This window comes from Rhinolophus sinicus, linkage group LG04 (genome assembly GCF_036562045.2).
Source record: "Rhinolophus sinicus isolate RSC01 linkage group LG04, ASM3656204v1, whole genome shotgun sequence".
Classification (NCBI taxonomy): Eukaryota; Metazoa; Chordata; class Mammalia; order Chiroptera; family Rhinolophidae; genus Rhinolophus; species Rhinolophus sinicus.
In genome coordinates, this window is record NC_133754.1 from 153,743,731 (window position 1) to 153,764,639 (window position 20,909).

The 20,909-nt window shown below is 41.8% G+C and overlaps 1 protein-coding gene across 5 annotated transcripts in view; it reads left to right on the forward strand.

The window, feature by feature from the left end:
• The window catches only part of NTRK2 (neurotrophic receptor tyrosine kinase 2), a 317,064-nt gene that overhangs the window by 233,589 nt on the left and 62,566 nt on the right, over positions 1 to 20,909 (forward strand). For all 5 annotated transcript variants that reach the window (XM_019750104.2, XM_019750100.2, XM_074330613.1 and 2 more), the window contains 2 exons: positions 4,391 to 4,521; positions 19,144 to 19,316. In XM_019750104.2, the coding sequence (XP_019605663.2) occupies positions 4,391 to 4,521; positions 19,144 to 19,316 (304 nt within the window). The remainder of the gene's footprint in view (positions 1 to 4,390; positions 4,522 to 19,143; positions 19,317 to 20,909) is intronic.

Below are 20,909 nucleotides of genomic sequence, written 5' to 3' on the forward strand. Positions count from 1 at the left end.
TTTTATAAAGTAGATTTATTTGCACAATAATCTAATCACATTCGTGGTTTTGACTCTATCAAGGAACATAGACCAGTCTGCAGATAACACAAGGTTGGTGTATTTCCTGCATTACCTACACCTCTTATTGATACCTCCTTTTTTTTTGGCAAGATAAATTTTAAAGAGAAGCTTTTCTACAAAACTTTTCTTTTGTTTTAATTTAACCATTGTTTTGAGTTTCTCTCCAAATCTAGGAAGCCATTTACGGTGGAGTTTGGAGACAAAACAAATTTTTTTTCTTAGTTATTTTTTCTTAGTTATTTACTTTTCTTAATTATTCATATTGGGTTTGAGGTGATTTTACTCAAGTGTCCAAAGTTCCAAACAGAGAATGGACTGACCTCAGGGAAAGGAAGTATGGAAAAAAGTTTACATGCGTACTTGATAACTTACTTATCATGAGATCCTAAAACTTACTTCACTCAGATTGTTTTGTATAAAATGAATGCAGATGTTCATAGGGCTCTTTAAGACAACGATAATCAGGGTGCTAGTCCACAGTGGGATAAAGAGCTTTTCCAGAACCTCAATCAGTACTTGCTTCCTTCATTAAGAAAGTCTTGCTCCTTGGAAAAGTCACCTTCATGACATGCAAACAGTCAAACCAAACCTCCCGCTGCCTTGCCTCTTAGCTGCACTATAGAAAGATGCAGGATAAATGGCTTCCTAGTGTTCCTACAGCTTAGGCAAGTTCCTAAACCTCTCTGTGCCTCGGGCCCTGAGAATGATGCCACTGGTAAGGTGGAGAGGGAAAGTTTGAGTCAGGAGCTCAGTAGGTGAGAGGAGTAACCAAGATGTCAGTAATGAGGGGACAGAGGTGGCTCCCTAAGATACATGCTTTACATTGTCAGCTGGAGCTCTAGCAGAAGAGAGAGAGAATAATGGCCAAAAATCAAGTACAAGGGCCCTCTGGTACCTAGGGTAAGGGGTCGGGATGGCTTCCATTTGAGAGGGCTGCAGGGGAAAGGCATGGATGTCCTCAAGGCATGGCCAAGGTTTTATCTGAGTTAAGGAGGTAATGGGAAGTTTAAGGAGAGGTTGGAGATGTAGGGAGCTCATGGATGACAGGGAGTGAGCCCAGAGAGCCCCATGGAAAGGTTTGTGGGGGAGGTGAAGGGGTGAGCATTGACTCAGATGGGAGCACTCATGAGCAGAGTTGGGATGAGAGCCTGGTTAAGGAGGAATGCCCTAAGAGGGTGCAGAGGACTTCCTGTGGCGATTGCAGGAAACAGGAAATGAGGCGGGTAGAGATAAATCCTAATGCTCTCTTGGAGGAGAATGGGAAGAAATTCTTGGCTTGATGATGTAATAGCCTCAGGTTAGTTCTCTCTGTATCTGATAACTTAGAATATTGGGTTGCTTTACTGCCTACATACTTGATAGGGGGTATTGTCAATTGACAGAAATAATATGATTAAACAGTGTTTGCCTGCAATTTTATTATCATTCAGCACATTTTTCAACAGATATTTTATAACACCAACTGTATGCAAAGCAATCTGAGGCCCTGTCGGGAATGCAAATACAAACACAAAATTGTTACCTGTGCCAGGGAGGGGCTTTCAGTCTTACAAAAGAAAAATTCATTCTGTTTAAGGGGACTACATTGGCAAAAGGCCATCGTTCATATAATCTATTATGTCCCAACCCAATAAAGTGAAATAATGCAAAACAGCCATTTCTTAAAGAAAAGATGCATTTACTACTTTCAAGGCCAAATTGGGAAAACCAGTCTCATCAGATTTTAGTTTCGAGATGATGAAATTATCTCTTTATCCATATCTTTATAAACTTCTTTCCCACCAACTTTTTTTCCTGCTTAGAAAGTTTTTGGAAGAAAGAAAAAGTAAATCAAACGCAAAAAAAAAGTTAAGTACTTGCCTTGATCTGGTTAGAGTGTAAAGTAAATCAAGTGACAATTTAATTCCCAGTGAACATGTGACAACCATGGTTAAATATTAGATTTAAATAGGGCAGCTAATCCTCTGCAAGAATTACATTTGTCTCTTTATATGGGCACTCTACCTAATGAACACATTTCTCTCCTCTTAAATCCAGGCGTTGCTACTAGAGCATGAGAAATTAATATACATTCTTAGATTCATTAATATTGTTGCTCATAAAAGACCTTTTCATTTTTATCACCCTGAGTTCCCAGAGATCCATGGAAGCCGTCATCCTGCAAACCACATGAATTATCAGAGGGGAAAAAATCCTATTAAAGCAAAACCTTAATCACCACTTGCATTTTATATCAAGTTGTATCTAAAAAAAAAAACTGTATAGCATGTTCATCAACGTGGAATGGATAAATAAATGGTGGTATAGTCCTTCCTCAGAATATTATAAAGTAGTAAAAGCAAAAGAATTGCTATGACACCCACACTGTAACTCAGTATAACTCAAACCTCAAAGACATTGTTAAGTGAAAGATGCAAGATATGGAAGAATACATGTATTAATAGTATAATTCCATTTATGTAGGTTTGAAACCAGGTAAAGCCAAACAATATCTCCTTAGTGATGTCATTAGTAGCCAGTCTGTAAAGGAAATGACTGACAAAAAATTGAGGATAGTAGTTATACCCTGCGAGGTGAGTAGGGAAGTGGATTCAATCAAAAAGAACACAGTAGTGTTACTAACGTATTCATGATATTCTGTTTCTTCAATGGAATATTGGGTTCATGGGTATTTATTTTATGATCGTTGTTTAAACTGCAGAGACATGTTTTGCATTTTGTTTTTACAATGCAGTTTATAGTCAAGAAAAAAACTTTTAAAGAAAGATTGTCAAATTAAACCACAGTAATAAATCCTTTCTATGTGCTCAGCACATGAGGTAAGAGGAGATAAACAGGGCTTGCTCTTAGCCTCAGGGAGTTCACAGATGTGAAATAACTGGGGAATAAGTCGGAATTCAACTAAGCACAGGCCATGATATAATATGATTACAGAGGAGGAGATCTTTGGAGGTCAAAGTGGTCCTGGAAAGCTGTCTGAGGGAGTGAGAATTTGAACTGGCAGAGGAGGCTGGGAGATTACTTTTACTTTTTACTCTTCTACTTACACGCACATATTTCTATTTCTCTTGTCACGGCTAACACAATTTACAACTGAAGAGAAACTTTGTGGTGTGGAAGAAAAAACATGGACTTTGGATTCAGACAGAACTGGTTCAAATCCCAACTCCTCCATTCCCACACTGTGGATCATTGAAATTCCTGCAGCCTCAGGTTCTCCATGCACAAAATGCAGAGAGGAATGCTTCACGGGGTTGTGAGAATGAAATGAGAGAACACTGTTGGCCTCACATTCTGAGCTTTAGAAGGAGTCAGTTTCCTTTCAGTACTGCCATTCAGAGATGAGGAGTTCAGGAAAGAAGGGTGGCCAATGTCCTGGTGGTCACCCTGTGCGGAGGGGACAGTATTCGATATGCAAGTGAAGAGGCACAAACACACACTGCAGTTCTGTCCTCTACAGTCTCCTTTGGGGTTTCTCCACTGGCTCTGTCCTTCAGAGTATTGCTTTGCTCTACTTTCCGCCTTGCAACTAATGGGCTTCAAAGGACCTTTCACTGCCTCCTGCCTTGTTCCCCAGGAAGGCATATGGATGAGTGACAAGGGCTAGCTCTGCTCTAGACTGAGGGGAGAAATAGTCTCTCTTCCCCAGATTCATCTATTTTTGTCTCTTGGCTTCAGAGAGCCAAGACTAGGGCATAATCTTCAAAAGGGACTAGGAAAGATACCTTTAGCACAGTCTAGACATTTCTATTCTAAACAAAGGGAATTACTGAGAATCAACTATGATCTAGCCCACTCACCAGGAGACTAGAACTGGGGTGAAAAGCTTTAATTAGCAATGCAGTTTTTGCATTTTTGTGTGTGTGTGTGTCCTCTGAGCCTCTCTCCCTGAGGAATCTGAGGCACCCTAACAAAGAATTAGGGATTCCTGGCTATCTCTCTGCCTTTCCCCACTAGACATATGACTAACAAATATATGCAAAGCATTTGGCTTGTAAGCGACCTGCCATTGAAGTCCATTTCTTTCTCATTTCTCCCCTTTCCTAGTCTGTAAAGTTCATTAATGACATTCTGCAGCCAACAGCTGGGTCACTACTTTAGTTCTCTTAAAAGCAATAATTGAGCTGTGGAGAGCAAGCCGATGCAACCGCCTCCCAGGCATTTGGGTGGACTGTGAGGATGGACCCCAAGCTTCTCCTTTGGTTTGCTGTGTTCACAGAAGAGAATCGAGGCCTGCAAGCTCAGGATGCGGGCCACGGACTCTCCATCCTCTGCCTTCACCTCTGCATGCTTCGATTCCAATTTCCATTCTGTCTTTGTTTTACAGTTGTTCAGCACATCAAGCGACATAACATTGTTCTGAAAAGGGAGCTAGGCGAAGGAGCCTTTGGAAAAGTTTTCCTAGCTGAATGCTATAACCTCTGTCCTGAGCAGGACAAGATCTTGGTGGCAGTGAAGGTAAGAGAACACTCCAGAATGTCTCATTATCCATGGTCACAGGAATGTGTGGAAATGTTACTTAATTTTATTTGTGTGGCCAATTCAGGAGCAAATTGTGTCTGCTGTGGTGGATGTGTTCAAATTCCTGTAACAAAATGGACAGTGGGAAGGACATTTGGAGCATATCTAACTGTCGGAGGTTCTCGTTAGGGGCAACCTACCAGTCTGCAGGCTGTGAATAGCTCTGAGCTACTCTTCCAAGTCAATGTTAACTAAAATCTGGACGCAGGTCAGTGGGGTCAGACAATTCAACCAGCTAAGTCTTGGAGACTCAGCCTGTCTCCTCGGATTGCTTGGTGCTTGTGCCAAGCTCAGCTGGGTCTTGTCTTTGTTGAGGTTCTGGAAGGGAAACTGTGGAGTTCGCATCCCCTCTCAGTCTCTCAGATCTTCGGTTACAGCATACCTTGCCCCTCACAAATGTTTCCGTGGTCGCAGGATTTTATACAGTGCAGGCCTGACTCCATCCTGGGATGGATGGCATCTCTTGTGGATTCTGCCACACTAGGAAACACAAGCTTTCACTAAAATAAACAAGCCTGTGAGTCCTTCACCATAGCCATTTTCCCAGAAACTGAAAAAGGAGACCTGGTCTTCAGTAAGATAAACATTATTGAAGGGGATATAGTGTCCACTGAGCAATCTGAAACACAAGAATTAACAAAAATAGGGCAAAACACTGCTGTAGATCTTTTCCATATGCATTTTCAAAATTAAAAAAAAATACTCAAGGTGTTGAATAACATGTAAAACACTTAAAAGAGGCACATATTTATAAAATGAATTAAGCGGTAAATGATTATGGACATGATTAATGTAATAAAATATAATTTCTTCGTTTAGTATAAGATGATTGGGTTGTTGTTGTTTATTTGTTTGTTTGTTTGTTTGTTTCTGCCAAACACAGAATATGTGTGTGAATGGCAATTGTTTACTAGCTATAGCCAGGACAACCTTTCATTTTTTAAAATCAGGTGTATATTATCATTACCTTAGCATTAAGATACTTCAGTGTAAACCTAATGGGTAACTGAGGACAGAGATCAAATTCTTCTTGAACTTATCCATCCTGCAGACTGAACACAGTTTCTGTTAAAATTCATCCTGATGAAAAAGTGTGCATTTGTTTTTCTTGTCATCAAAAGTAACTAACCCGTGTGGCCTGAATACTCCTAGACTCTCAGAAAGGCTCCTAAAAACTGCACTTTGGGGTGAAAAAAGGTCTGACCTTTCTAGGGATGATAAATGTAATAGCTGTCAAATACACATCAGCACACTGAGATTGGCAAATGGAGGAAGGAGAGTGAGACAAGAGGAGAGAAAAGAGGAAAGGAGAGGCAAGAGAGTGTTGAGGCCAAGTGGATAAAGGTGTAAAGTGAGAATCCTTCAGTGATTTTGGAGATGTTTAATTCCTGCTGCTGTTATTGCTTCTTCTTTTCTTTCATTTATTGGAAAAGTTTATTTTTTTTTTTAAGCACAAAATGTTCCGAACATTTGGCAGTGTTAAATCTGCAGCCTTTGCTTTCTTCTTCTATCTTTTTTTTTTTCTCTCTTTGTGTAAATGAGACCAAAAGGTGCCTCTATTTTTGTAGATTCGTAGATGGATAAAATGTTAGAGTTGGAAGAAGCTTAGAGAACATCTAATTCTAATCTAGCCATGTGTTATAGACAAGGAGACTGAAGATGGTGGATTCATATCCTGGCCCATGTTTCCCACTGCTATTTGGGGGCCACCAGGGAGCTAAGTCAGGCCCTCAGACTCTTAATTCACTTCATGGGGTCACAAGGTGAGAATCTTTGAGTGTGAGAAAATCCTGGGAGGTTCAGGAATCTTAGGTGACAGTTATAGAGCCAGATATAGAGATAGGTTTACCAGATTTCTCAGTGGATATAACTTTTCATCTAGTATCATGCCTTATTCTTTACCTGCCTCTCTGTACTTCTTACAATTCCCCTAAGGAGAAGGTGTTGCATAGCTAAATGCAGGGCGCCCTCGACACATGTGTTACATTTTCGTCCAAACACATGCTAAAACAGGACATCAGGGCTTGGGCTAGTAACGATGAGGGATTGGCCAGTGACAGCAGTGTGTAGCCGGTTGTCCTGCTTCCACCTGGGCATATCTCCCATCACCACTGTGGGTGAAGCTTCTCTCTGGTTGAAATCCCAACCATAGCCCTAATCCCACCTCTGACCCAAACCCAGAACCTAGTCCTCGTATCACAGCCTGGCTTTGCCAAATAAGCTTTTGTGAATTAATGATCTATGACGAGTGTGTTTGTTTTTTAATCAGCACTGCTAAACAGAACAAAACAAGAAATGGATTTGCCCCTTTATGAGATCCTGACTCCTTCTCTTCGCTAGTCCCCTTCTCCTTGAAATTCAAATGAAACTATTATCTCAAGTAGATAAGACAAAGTTCCTAAAAGCTTCAAAATGTATTCCAACTTCAAGGTAGCACACCTAAGAAATCTCATCTCATTGACCTTGAATGTGCATTTTTGTTGAAATCAGAGGCTTTGCTTATGTTTGCTAACATGATTACAAGCTTCTGAGAGGATGCCTATTTTAATCCTCTGGGATCCAGAGGCTGCAGCCACAGAAGGAAAAAGTCAGACCTGCCACAGACCCCAAGGTGAATTGATCCGACACATAAGTGAGCTACCGCTCACCAGCCTGACCTACTCTTTTTTATGGCTGTGGGCCAATTAGAAGTGTATTCCAAGACTATTTAAATAGCCTGGAAGGAAAATGTCTATGGTTAAGTCCCAACCAGATTCAAGAGATTTTTTTTTATTTTTATAAGGATTGAAACAAACTGAATGCGGCTTCCAGGGCCTGCACAGCCGTGACTGTCACCTCTGAGGAGTGGCTGCCAGGGCTGCTCTTCTTCCATTGGAGGCACCCAGGGATGTTTGACAGTCTTTCTGCCTGTTGCCTAGCAACTCCTGCAGCATTGATTATGCATGCAAAGAAATAGCATCTATTGTCCTTTTTTTTCTTGTCTAGAAGGAGCTAACTGGTTTGAAATCCAAGGTTTCACATTCAGACTGACACGTGTCAGGTTCCTGTAAATTCTGGTGTCGCTTGCCCCAAATGATTTCAGAGCTTGAGAGGTCCACAGGAGCCAGTTTAAGATAGAAGTGATCCTAAGGCAGGTGCAGGGCAGTCAAGGGCACATGGGGGCTGAGCCTGCCTCTCCCATTAGAGTAGCTGCTTGTTTGGATCCAACCAGATTGCCCTTTTCTTGATATTTTTGGATAAAGTGTTTTTTATGGATTTGTCAACCTTTTTTTTTTTTTTTTTGCTTTACACTGAGTTACAGTTGAAGAACCCTTAGAGAGGATGAGAAGCAGAAAAACAAGTCTTTCATCAAAATGAGTTACTTTGCCTTTAAGTAACTCAATCGCCAAGGAAACACTTCCTTGCAGTTTCCCTGCATTGGATGCATTAGCTATTTTTGGCTCTATCCAACCTGCATTTCAATAGCTACAATTCCTACAACATTTTCTTGTACTATGAATGCGTGCTGATCTTTGTTTTTTAAATATGGCTCTCAAGGATTCATGGCCTCTCTGTCCCCTCTCCACTAACTCAGGTGTATTTCTGGAAACATATACTGTCAAATGCGAGAGTGACCTTAGACGTCGTATATATAACCCAGGTCTCATGTTTGAAAAATGAGAAAACCAAGACCCAGGGAAGCCAAGTGACTCCCTTGAGGTGTAAGTTAAAGTGAGTGAGAGGTGCTGCACAGGAAGACTTGGCAAGACAAGAAACGGTGAAATCTGCGTTCAGCAGGTGCTTTCTTTGACTATAATTTAGGATTTTTGCTTTTCATGTTTCTGAATATCTGTCAACGGGAAATAATTATGATTTCCTTCACCAAGGGTTTTGGAAAAGTTGACTGAGAAGCCTCTGGCACGTTATCATGAGGTGGCCACAAAGTAACGTCCAACACATTCTCGCCATTCCCACGTCTGGAGGGCCCTTGCCCAGCCCCTGTTCCACACAGTTCCCACCAATCCGTCCACTCTCCGTTGTTCTGGTTGCTCCTCTTTGGGGAGAGCTCCCCTTGCTGGCTCCCTGATCTGGGTCAGACCTCCCTATTATATGCTATTAAGGCATCTATACTTATCCTTTATAACGTTTGTCACAGTTGTAATTATATATGTAGTCATGGGCTTATTTAATCAATGGCATCAATTGCTGTCTCTTCCATTAAAGTGGCATGTTCTTGAGGGTGGGAACCATGGCTTTCAGCATATTGCATAACATGCAGTAAATGCGTGTTAAAGGAATAAAGGGATGGATGGATGGACAGATGGACGGACTATACAAATAATAGCCTTTTGAAAAAGTAAAGAGTTGGCGGTTGGCACTTCTAGGTAAGGAAATGATCTGATGAACTATTGATAGTCGTAGAATTTTATAGCTGAGAGGAACTGTAAAGATATATAGAGAGAGGATAATGTAATCTAATGAGGAATCATTTTAAAAGTCATCAAATCACTGCACACATGCATAGAGCTATTATTGTTATTCTTTAGCTTAACTCTAATGTTTTGCTAATGAAGAAACAGAAATCCAGAAAAGATAAATGACCCATCAAAAGTCACACAGCTGAACAAGGTCACTCAAGGTGAGACCTCGGACTACAAAGTCAGTCATCCTTAGCAGTCCATGGCCTACTCTGCACTGCATTTTTATTTATTGAATTTTACACATGAATTTTAAACCAAATTGAAGAAAACAACACAATGCCACTTATCAAGGAATACAAAGGAGTGTGTGAGTTGTGCTCATTTGTATGTAAGGATGATAGAGACTTTCATGTTTTCCCAGATAGAAATGTAATTCAAGGAATAGGTGGAAACAAGGAAAACTAGATTCTGGAGTGAGCACTTTGGCCTCAGGGAAATATAAGCAAAACATCATAATCAGCTTTGATAAGAAGAACAGCATAAGGCTCCTTGGAAACCCAACTCAAACTGGTTTAAACAGAATTTATTTTCTCAAGCTACTGGAATACCTTGCTACTGATGTCCTGGCTTCCAGCACTGCTAGATCAAGGGAATTATCTATCTATCTATCTATCTATCTGTCTGTCTGTCTGTCTGTCTGTCTGTCTGTCTGTCTGTCTATCTATCTATCTATCTATCTATCTATCTATCTATCTATCTTTCTATCTGTCTATCTATCATCTATCTATCTATCATCTATCTATCTATCTATCTATCTATCTATCTATCTATCTATCTATCTATCTATCATCTATCTATCTAATCTCTCTCGACTCTGCTTTCCCTATATATTGAGACTGCATTCTCAGGCAGGCACTCCCCATATTGTGGTAAAGACGTGCCAGCAATGGCTCTGGACTTAGATCCTGCCATCCTAACAACCCAAAAGAGAGCTTCTCCTTCCCAACAATTATGCAAAAGTTCAAGGGGCGACTCCTATTGGCTTGCCTTGAGTTGTGTCGCCAGGCCTTCTGGGCAAGGAAATAGAATATTCTGATTATCCAGGCCTGGGGCACATGCATATCCCTGGAAGTGGAAGATAGGGGCAGCTTTACCCGACACACATTGACTGAATGTCCGGGGAAGCATTGGTTCCCTGAAAGGATATTAGAGATGCTATACCTAAAAGAAGGAGGAAAGAGATCTGACAGGAAACACTGAAAGATGAGCAACTGAAATAGGAACTGCAGGACAGCTAGGCCTCACTGTTACTGGAACAGTTGGGATTCAAAAGCTCACTCAGGATCTGAGGTAGCCCTTATGACTGTCCCTTCTATATCCTCTCTGCTGGACACATCAGGGATTGTCCTCTAGGCTTCCTTGCTAATGTAGTGCAGCTATCTCTTGCATCTGCTGCTCCCTAACATGTGACTGCTGCTTTCATGCCAACCACATTCACATGGTCTCTATTCAGATTCCACAAGAAGGAGAGCTCTATGAGTCCAGTTATTCCAATCCGTCTTCATGCCAGGCCACCTACCTGTGGTCCAACCATCCCAGGTGTTCACATGACACATGAAGCCACCTATGGGAAAGAAGCAACTAGAGCCAGTTGTTTCAGAATACACGTAAGGACAGAATAAGGACTTGAAAAGGAAAGCTCGTTCTTTCCAATTCTGGAACAGTGATACAACTCATAGATGGGAAAGTACATCCAGCATCCGTCCATTCAAGTACACTACTCAGAGAAGTGTATTTCTAAGACAGATGGCTGTTGTCTTTCTTTCTTTCTTTCTTTCTTTCTTTCTTTCTTTCTTTCTTTCTTTCTTTCTTTCTTTCTTTCTTTTTTATGACAGTCATATCAGGACTCACATCTTGATTAATGTGAAATCTCTCTCCCATTCCTCCCTCTTCCTGTGCTTCCTCCCCATTTCTCCATTTATATTGGCATGTGAATTCCTTGTTCCCACAAAATGGAAATGGATAATAACAAGATTAGTGTATTTAAGAGAACATTTATCAGTGTAGCACTAAAAAAAATTGTTTGTATACCTTAACAGGATATAATGTTGCAGAAAGTACTATCAAGTCCATCTTTATAAGTCTCTAGTAAAAGAGACTGTGGAACTTTTAATAGTGGCCTGTTAAAAAGCTTAATTACCTTTATGGTCCAGACATTGCTTAATTGATTTCTATTGTTCTTTAGTGTAAGTGCATGCCTCCCTGGTGTGTGTGTGTGTGTGTGTGTGTGTGTGTACACGTGTGCAACTTACATGCGCTGTAGGACGGAGAGCAACATTTCCTTCTAAGAATCCCTCCTGCCTGTACAATGTCCCTTTCCCAGTAATTTCAACTTTTAACCTTTGATGGGAGATCTGTTTTTTGTCTTGTCAATTTGTCTTGTCAACCCTCTTTGCTGGCTTATCTCCAATTTATCCCCATCTTTTCATAAATACTATAACCAAAGCAGTGCATTTCACTCTGATGACGAATCATCTGGTACCAAACATAGCTGGAGGATTAATTTCACATCTCTGTATCTTTGGAACGTATGCACTGCGGTAGTTGTGCTGTTTTTAATTGACTTTAACATGATAGCCCAACTTGCAGTCGAGTCACGGTCTACCATGATCCACCAACTCCTGTGTAACTGGTGAAGTTGTCTCTGATAATTGTACGCTGGCGTATTTAAAGCCTGTCATTATATTGCAGTTTTCCACATTGGAGGCCAACTTCTGATTCATTCTCTTGAGTCAATATTTCTCTGATATTTCTCTATGAATTAGTTTCCTATCTTCCGAAGGTGTAGCATTTCTAATATGCAACTTGATGTAATATGCACGCATAAACCATCAATTGTATGCTCCAAATTATTGCAAATATTTTAAAGTATGTGAATTAGAACTGAGCCTCATGTTTCCCATTGGCTGCTGGACTTGTTAGATTCTGAACCATTAGAGTCAGCCCGGCTGTGAAAAATAAAGATAGCAGCAATCAACACCCTGGCTATGAATCTTGTATTTTAGGCTGTCACTTGGTACATAATTAAAGTCCTTGCAAAGGCCAGTTACATATGATTGACTTGATATACACAACGTGCTGGTGTCTAGTACATAGTGCACACTATCTGAGTGTTTTCATTATTATTTTCATACAATCATTTAATTTGTTTTTACATTTGTAAAAATGTGGGGGAGCCACTTATTGCATTCCCCTTAGTTTCTAAGATTTTGTTTTTATCAAGCTCTGCCTAGTTCTGCATTTATTAAAATATACTACTCCAAAGTTCATTTTTGTAAGAAGTTGACAGATGCTTCCTCTACCTTTCTTTAGAGGAGACCCAGTAAGTTAGAAGAATCATGCAGCATTGTGACTATGGCTTACTCTAAATACTTGGCTTATCACTGCCTGTAAGAACCTTATAAGCAGGGTGTCTGCCTTAATTCTATGTCAGCTTAGCATTGTTTTCCAACATTTCCAAAAAAGCAGGTTGACCCATTGATAGCCTATATTAATAGCCTCTTTTATAGAACCATGCTGTCCAACAGAAGTATGATATGAGCCACAAATGGAAGCTACTTTTATATTTTAATGTTTAAAAATTAAAATTTCTCAGTATGCGCAATAAAAAAGTAAAAAAATAAATAAAACTAATTTTATTAATATATTGTATTTAACTCAACACATCAAAAATATTATTTCAACATATTATTAATATAAACATATTAATGAGCTATTTTATCGATACCAAGTTTTCAAAGTCTGGTGTGTGTTTTACACTCACAGCACATCTAATTTCAAATGGTCCCTGGCCACATGTGGCTGTGCAGGTCTAGAAGATATCAAAACAATAAAGAATCTCTAGTAGCAACAGATCATGACCCGAAGATTCTGACCCAGAAGAACTTAGGCGTGCTGAGAAACATTTTCATACATCTTGGTTGCCTCATATGGGAGTTTGCTCATTGCTATTTATGTTTTAAGCATGGTGGTGGACATTGGGCATAATGCGATCTTCCGATAATAATCTCTTCTTTATTTAAGTCTTTCACCTTAACTCTGTTCCTATGAGCTCTAAAAGGTATAAGTGAAGGATAAAAGATCAGTATAAAAAAAGGACGCCATCTCTGTTTTACCTTGTGTCTCCTAAACCACCCATATTTTGAAATGCATTATCGTTTATCATGTCCTACAACATCTAATCACACAATGATTTCAAATGAGCTCTCTTGCCTCTCTTACTAGCTTCATGTTAGCTTTAATATGTTGCTAGAGCATTTCAGATGAATGTTAATTTTCCTTCCTTCTGTTTTGCCTTCAGTCATTTCTCAGTTCTGTACTCAAGTTTATTTCATACTACTTCATTCTTCCAACTCTGAATCGATGTGTGCTCCAGGCAGTAACTCACTGTGGTTCTGGGTGAGACCTCTCCCTTGAGAACGACTTCAGAAAGTATGGCAGCTTTACTGTGTCAGGAAATTTATCAGGAATAAGAAAAAAATGAAGTTACAAAGCAGACACTAGGAGTAAGAAAGTGGCAATGCTCAATGCTGGGGCAAACATGCCTGTCAAAATGAAACGTAAGTGGAGGGAATTATCAGAGAGGGAGGCTGCCACCTCATGTCCATTGCCAAGGGACTCCAGGAAACAGCCAAGCCTCCCTTAATTGAGTAAAATGACAATCAGCCCTGATACTAAAACAGAGTTGATTTTTATAAATAGGGTTGATAGCAGGATTTTTCCAGCTCCTGATTGCTGTCTGGCTATGGTTCCAACCTTAGAAAAATTCCAGCCTTAGATTGCCAAATTCAGAAGATGATTTTGCCCAACTTGTTACCACCATATTTTCTGAACCTTTTAAAATAGAATTGAATCATAATTTAGAAAAAGAATCCAACGTGCAAAAATGGATGGGCACATCGGATGAGGCCAAGTTTGTGAGATACGTTTGTCCCATGAATAGCGAAATCTCTCTTAAATCCAAAAATGGTACTGAAGCACAGCTTTTGACATTGAAAAAAGGATGGTGTCTCTTCCCATAGTGTTTTGCTTTCGGGAAATGGAAATACTTGATGCATGTGAACTCTGTCATTTTGGTGCCCCCCCCAAAGCAAACATTGTCTTCTCTCCTACTTTACTCCTCTAGCCCACTGCCTGACATAGTCTCCCTCTCTCTCTTTCTCCACACACACACACACACACACACACACACACACAATCTTGAATCAACTCTACCTTGCTGAAACTTGAGAAGAAAGATTACATGCAGAATTAGTTCATGCCTTGTGATAATGACCTTAATGGGTCTGTCACCTTCTCTAACTCACTGATAAAGACAGACCAAGGCCTTACAAATAAGCTATCTCAGCAGCTTCTGGATCTTGTGAAAAACATTGCAGCGTTCAAGGGCTTTCAGGAGAGAAACAGTGGCAGCCTCAGAAGCACTGCTACTCTCATGCCTTGGGCCCATCCGGTGCCTTATCTATGCTCATTTTGTCCTTCCTGGGTCCTTGTCTGAGCAAACTAGATGCAGTCCTGGTTGTGGTTTCAAATTCAAATCACCCAAATATTACTTTCTACAGGGACCCTGGAAGGCATCCCAACTGACATTGTCTCACCCAATCCCCTCAGTGCCTCTGTGAAGTAGAGGATATTATTACCATCATTTTCCAGAGGAGAAAACCAGAGTCCACAGAGGTCCAGAGCAGAGCCGGGATTTGAACTAGATCTTCTGATTTTAAACTAGAACTCCTTTGATTTGAGCACCACCATTGTGAATATCTGCCCTTTGACTGGAAGAACACAAACATTGGGGCCTGCTCTACAGGAGGGGGTGCTTTGGGAAGGGCCTCCCTCAACCTTGCATTGTCCTACCTGCTTTCTTTTCCTGGTCCTTCCTTCATTTCTGTTTCTTACTTGGGCCTATGTTCTTTCCAGATGAACAGTCCCTTTTCATTCCTTTCCTCTTTTATCTCTAGTTTGCACAGACCTCATGGGTCAGGGGTTCTTTTAGTTGCTCAACCCTGGATTAGGCAGCAGCAATAAACAGGTGAACACAACACACTTTTGCTGTCAAAGGAAGTGGTGGAGACAGACACATACTCAAGTCTATGGTGTAAGTCCAAGTGTGAGAAATGCTTGGATGTGTGTGTTTTTCTCTGTGGGCCCAGGGGAAGGACCCAGAGGATGACAATGTTCATCTCCTCCATGCCTGTCTCCTTGCCTCATCTGCCACTTTTCTGCATAGAAGTTCAGCAAGACAAAACAGTGGGTAGATAAAAAGCAAACAAAAAACAACAACAACAACAAAAAAAAAACAGCTAAAAGCACGTCCATGGGTAAAACCAACCTAAACAAGTCATCAGGATAAGCATTTCACTCCTCCTCCCTGTACAACAGGGAGGAAAAGAGTTTAGTTTGGATGGATACAAACCCAGTTTCTGGAGCTTTGAGGGAGCAGAGCCCCAGACACCAGGTTTTTGGCAACTGTTCATTTTGTTATTAAGTGAAAAAAATGTATGGTTTCCATGGAAACGAATCTATCAAAGTTGTTCGGCCTGTCTGAATACTTGCTGACCCTAATATACTTGATTCCTTCCTTCCTTCCTTCCTTCCTTCCTTCCTTCCTTCCTTCCTTCCTTCCTTCCTTCCTTCCTTCCTTCCTTTCTTTCTTTTCAGAAAAGTAGACCATTTTATTGTTGTTATAAACCAATAACACATTCATTTCAAATATTTACCCCAAATTCCTTCCCAATGAGTGTATTGTCTTTGTGTCTTTTTAAAATTATTGTTATTAGTTTCAGGTGTACAAAACAACAAAATGATTAGACATTTACACCCCTCACAAAGTGATAACCCCAACAAGTCTACTACCCCTCTGACACTGTACACAGCTATTACAATACCATTGACTATATTCACAATGATGTACTTTACATCCTGTGATTATATATATATATATATATATATATATATATATATATATATATATATTTTAAATTATAGTTGACATTCAATATTATTTTGTATTAGTTTCAGTGCTTAGGCATTTATATAATCTATGAAGTGATCCCTGGATTAGTCTAGTACCTATCTGACACCCTACTTTTCAAAGTAGAACTGGTGATGCTTTTTAAGGGACACTTCTCCAAAAACCACATGCTAAAGTGGGAATGGGGACCCCATTACCAGATTCTTTTTTTTCAAACAGTATCTCCTGAATTTGGCAGAAGAATTAGCTGCCTCTGGCCTAATGAAAACTACACCTACAATTTGTCTCCTTGGATCAGGTCACCATTGGGGAGAAAGCTTCAAATCCTAGCAAAGGCAGTTTGTGAAAACGCTAGATTGTGCAGATCATAGCAGAAAAGACTATGATCTTGTAGCTGCCTTTGTCATCTTAATGTTTCTCATGGCTGATGAGAGGCAGGCCCTGCCTGTTCCCTGGTGTCCCCCTGTGTGGAGAGCAGCCCCAGGCACAGTACGTTGCATTTGCAAACTCATCCTGTGCTGGACTCGATGACAAACCAGCTGGCCCCACTTTGGAAAAGTGGGACTTGCTCTCCCACCTGCTGGGAAAGCTACAGCAGACAGTCCTCAGCTGCCAGGTTTCTGTGGGGGCTCAGCAAATCCTCTCATGGTCAGATGCCTTCCTGGGGTGGCCCCCATCTGATGACTGATTGATAAGGGGTCATAAAGGCTCAACCCTATTGTCCCAACTCAGGACAACTCTGAAGGGTCATCCTGTAAAGCCAGATGAAGTTCTGTTGAGACTGCATCACAGCTCAGCTTCCTCCTGTGCATAGTCCCTCCCACAGGTGTTAATACCAAGAGCATGCCCTAGTAAATGTCTTGTCTACTCTCCATCTCAGAATTTGCTCTCCAGGAACCTAACCCATGGCACATCCCAAGGTCTATAAATTGTCCAGGTCAGGATTATCCCACCAGGGAGAGAGGGTTGAGGCAGCAGGCTATAAAATAACCACCAAAGATCCGGCAAAGTTCTTTGACACAGGCCATAGTCTCTAGTCTTGCATTCTATCCACATCTGGTGGATCGCCATGCTTCATTCTGTTCCAGTTTAAGTGAATATGAGTGTTCACATTTGCCATCTAACTTTAATAATGACTGATTGCAGTCTTCCTGGAGAAGGGATTCACATACTCACATGCCACCTCTACTAGGAGGAGTTCTCTGGGCTTCCTTCCTCCTTGTCCCTCAATTGAAGCAATCACTCTCTTTCTGAACTCCTCTTTTGCTCTTGGTGTTTGCTTCTCGTGGCCTTTATTAGTCATTCCCACAAACCTGTGCTGAATACTTGCCATGTGCTGGCACTGTGCCCAGTGCTGGCAATGCAGAGATAGAAGGCACGGTCAAGTAGCTCACCATCGATACCAGAGATAAGCAAGTAAATACACAATTAAAATGTACTGTGGCTGGCAATAGGATAGAAGTTAAGTATGAGATGTGCCTAAGGGGGTTGTGCAACTTAGCCTGGGGGCAGAGGGGATGTGACAGCAATGAGGGGGTGAGAGAACACTTCTCCGAAAGGTGACATCTGAGCCTAGTCTTGGAAGATTGCTAGGTGTTAACCAGGCATATTGTTTCCTATGGCTGCTGTAACAAATCACTACAAACTTAGTGGCTTAAAACATCACAAATTATTTCTCTCACAGTTCTGGTGGCCAGACTTCCAAAACCAGGTTTACTAAGCTAAAGTCAAGATATCAGCAGGGCTGACTCTTGTGGACATTGTAGGGTAGAACCCGCTTCCTGTCTTCTCCAGCTTTTAGAGGCCGTCCACATCCTTGGCTCATGGCACCTTCTTCCATCTTCAAAGTCAGCATCATAGCACCTTCTCTCCTCTCTGACCTCTGCTGCTATCCTGACATCTTCTCTGTCTTGATGCTCCTGCCCCTGTCTTATAAGGACCCTTTGCGGGTGACAGTGAACTCACTCTGATAATCCAGGATCTCCTCACACCAATATCCTTTACTGAATCAAAGCCATGTAAGGTACAATTGTCATGTGTCCCAGAGATTAGGACCTGGACATCTTTCGGGGACATTATTCACCTGCCAACACCATGCCTGAGTCAGCATTCCAGGTAGAGGACTGAACATGTGCAGGGCTGGGAGGTGTGGCTCAGTGTCATCTGAGCAGCTGCAGATAGTTTGTAAAGTGACAGCATAAGGATCAAGAGAAGCATATCAGGAGGTCACACTGGACAGAGATGCAGGGGAGATGGTTCATTAAGGACATTGTGTTTTAAGCTTGAATTACAGTTAATTATACATGGGACTTATCTCCCGTTTGCCCATAAGCACCTGAGGCCAGGATTTGGGTCGGTGTCTTCTTGATGCCATCCCAGGTCTGGCTCAGTGACTGGCTCAGGACAGGAGCTCAGCACATGTGCGTGGCATCAACAGATGCCAGCTTTGCCCTGCCTACTATGGCACCGTGATTGCAGAGTGGTCGGAGCTCAGAAGTCAAGGTACCAGAGCCCAGCTGGCATGATCTTGGGCACCCTCATCTTGGCAGCGTGAATGGCCTGCTGGCAGGGACGTTTTCTGAGCCAGCAGTGTGTGGGGGAACCAGGTGGAGAAGGCTTTCTAGAGGGTCACATGATAAAACCAGCAAAATCATCATTGTCAAAGCTGAAAGATGGGTACATGAGAGCTTTTTATGCTCTGCTCTCTATTGAATACTTCCGTAATATTAAGTTTTAAAAAGGTTATATGAGCAGAGGTGAGGTTCACGTTGCACCCTCAGGCACCAAAATTGGAAAGACGTCCCTGGTACTAGTGGGGCCCAGGCCAGGCTTCAAAGGGATGAAGGTTCTATGATGCTCGTGTCTATAACTTAACATCTGGGCACGTGCTTCATAAACTGTAAAGCTCTGCATACCCACCAGGGACTTTTCCTCAGTTATTCATACAAACACTATTTCCTCAGGAATTAGGCTGTTTTCCCATCTTTCCTGTAATAAATGAGATGAGTTTCCTTCCTATCTAGGGACCTCCGGACCCACTGAATTAATTCCTTCTCAACACAACCTTCTCTTTGATGTCCTCCATTTACGACGTGTTGGTTTTCTCTCCTCTCTGCCGCTGGTCCCCAGACACTGAAGGACGCTAGTGACAACGCACGCAAGGACTTTCACCGCGAGGCCGAGCTGCTGACCAACCTCCAGCACGAGCACATCGTCAAGTTCTATGGCGTGTGTGTGGAAGGCGATCCCCTCATCATGGTCTTCGAGTACATGAAGCACGGGGACCTCAACAAGTTCCTCAGGTGCAGTGGCGGGGGCAGGGGCGAGGGGGGAAGTGGGCTCCAGGAGGGAGAGGCCCTCATGGTTCAGAGAGCCTGCATGATTAGCTCCTCTCCAACTCACGTCTGCCTCTGACATGCTGGTTTCTTTATCAGAGAGCTGCCCCTCAGCTTTGAAAGATTAGCAAATGTGCTGCTTGTGATTTCTTGGTAGGTGGTGTAATTTAGCAGAAACAGGAAAGATGTTAGGGGCAGGGGACCAATTTGCATCTGCCTTTACTAGCCTCAGTTTCCTTACATGTAAAAGCGGTATAATAACATCCACTAGTGTCAGGACTATTGTGATAGGAGGTAGTCAATAGATGTTGTCCCCACAACCCTTTTTCTCTGCCACATTTTCCTCTTTATTTTGGTTGAGGGATCCAAAATCCTGGGATATTACGCCTTCCGTGTCACGGCGACACCTACGCCTACACCTCTGACCTCCTCTGGTTTCTGTGGGCACTGAAGAGGGCTTTCCACAAAAATCAGCGCTAGTAGCTTCATGTAGCCACTGGAAGATTCAGAAACTGTATAGTTTAAGTAATAAGTCAATCACTGAGAGAACAGTGGAAGGAGGAGAGTGTACCGCTGTGTTTAGAAATGTCATCACGTGATTTGTGCCATCTGGATCACTTTCACCATCTCTAGCCTCATGAATACATGTGTAATTTAGTTCTCCTTCTCTGCTTTGCCTCTGATTGTGTGTGTGAGGGACTGCCAGGTGAGATTAGGAATATGGAGCCAATTTATGGTGTTCAGAGACACTCATCCTGGCAACGCACTATCTGATGTCAGCAAAGTTTTTCTTGTAGGTGATACGAGAGAGAATGATGATAGCTTTTGCATGGAGTATCGTCAGATCTAATGTGAAAGCAGGAAAAGAAGCTGAATTTGGCTGAGGTCTGGATGCTCATAGGAGAAATATTTTTTCCTTGTTCCCATGCTCTAGGCTACTTCTCCAATTAAAAATGATGCTTTCCAAAAACCATAGCATAATAAGTCCACATGTATTCACCTGGATGAGATTAAATGCTCCTGTGAGCTCAGACTATGCACATGCATATAAGCGCACGTGTGTGTGTGTGTGTGTGTGTGTGTGTGTGTGTGTGCTGATTCTTTCACTTTTGGATCTGTTGACCTATCCCTAGCTCTCCTTCCTGCCTTCCAGAAGGAGCAGGCACCTGATTCTCCCTTGGCATCTTGTATGGGCCATGGAGCTATTGGAAACCTCCTCAGCTCCATTTCAGAATCTGCTGAACTCTGGGAACAAGAGGTTTTCCATGCCAAGAATCAGTTCTTAGGTGCAATACTGTGCTGTGAACTACAATGTATCTTCTCTTTCTGGAAGGGAACCCAGCCCTTAAACTGCCATGAACATATCCCCAGTGTCATTGGCATTACCCTATGATGACAGATGCCTACAGTTATCTTCCGACCCTTTTCATTCATCCAAAGGGCATACACTGAGTACCAACATGGTCAGCTTCTATGCTAGGTTGGGAAATATGGAGGAAAATACAGTTCTTGCTTTCAAGGAGATTGGAGTTTCTCCTACTACAAACTCTCCAAAATTCT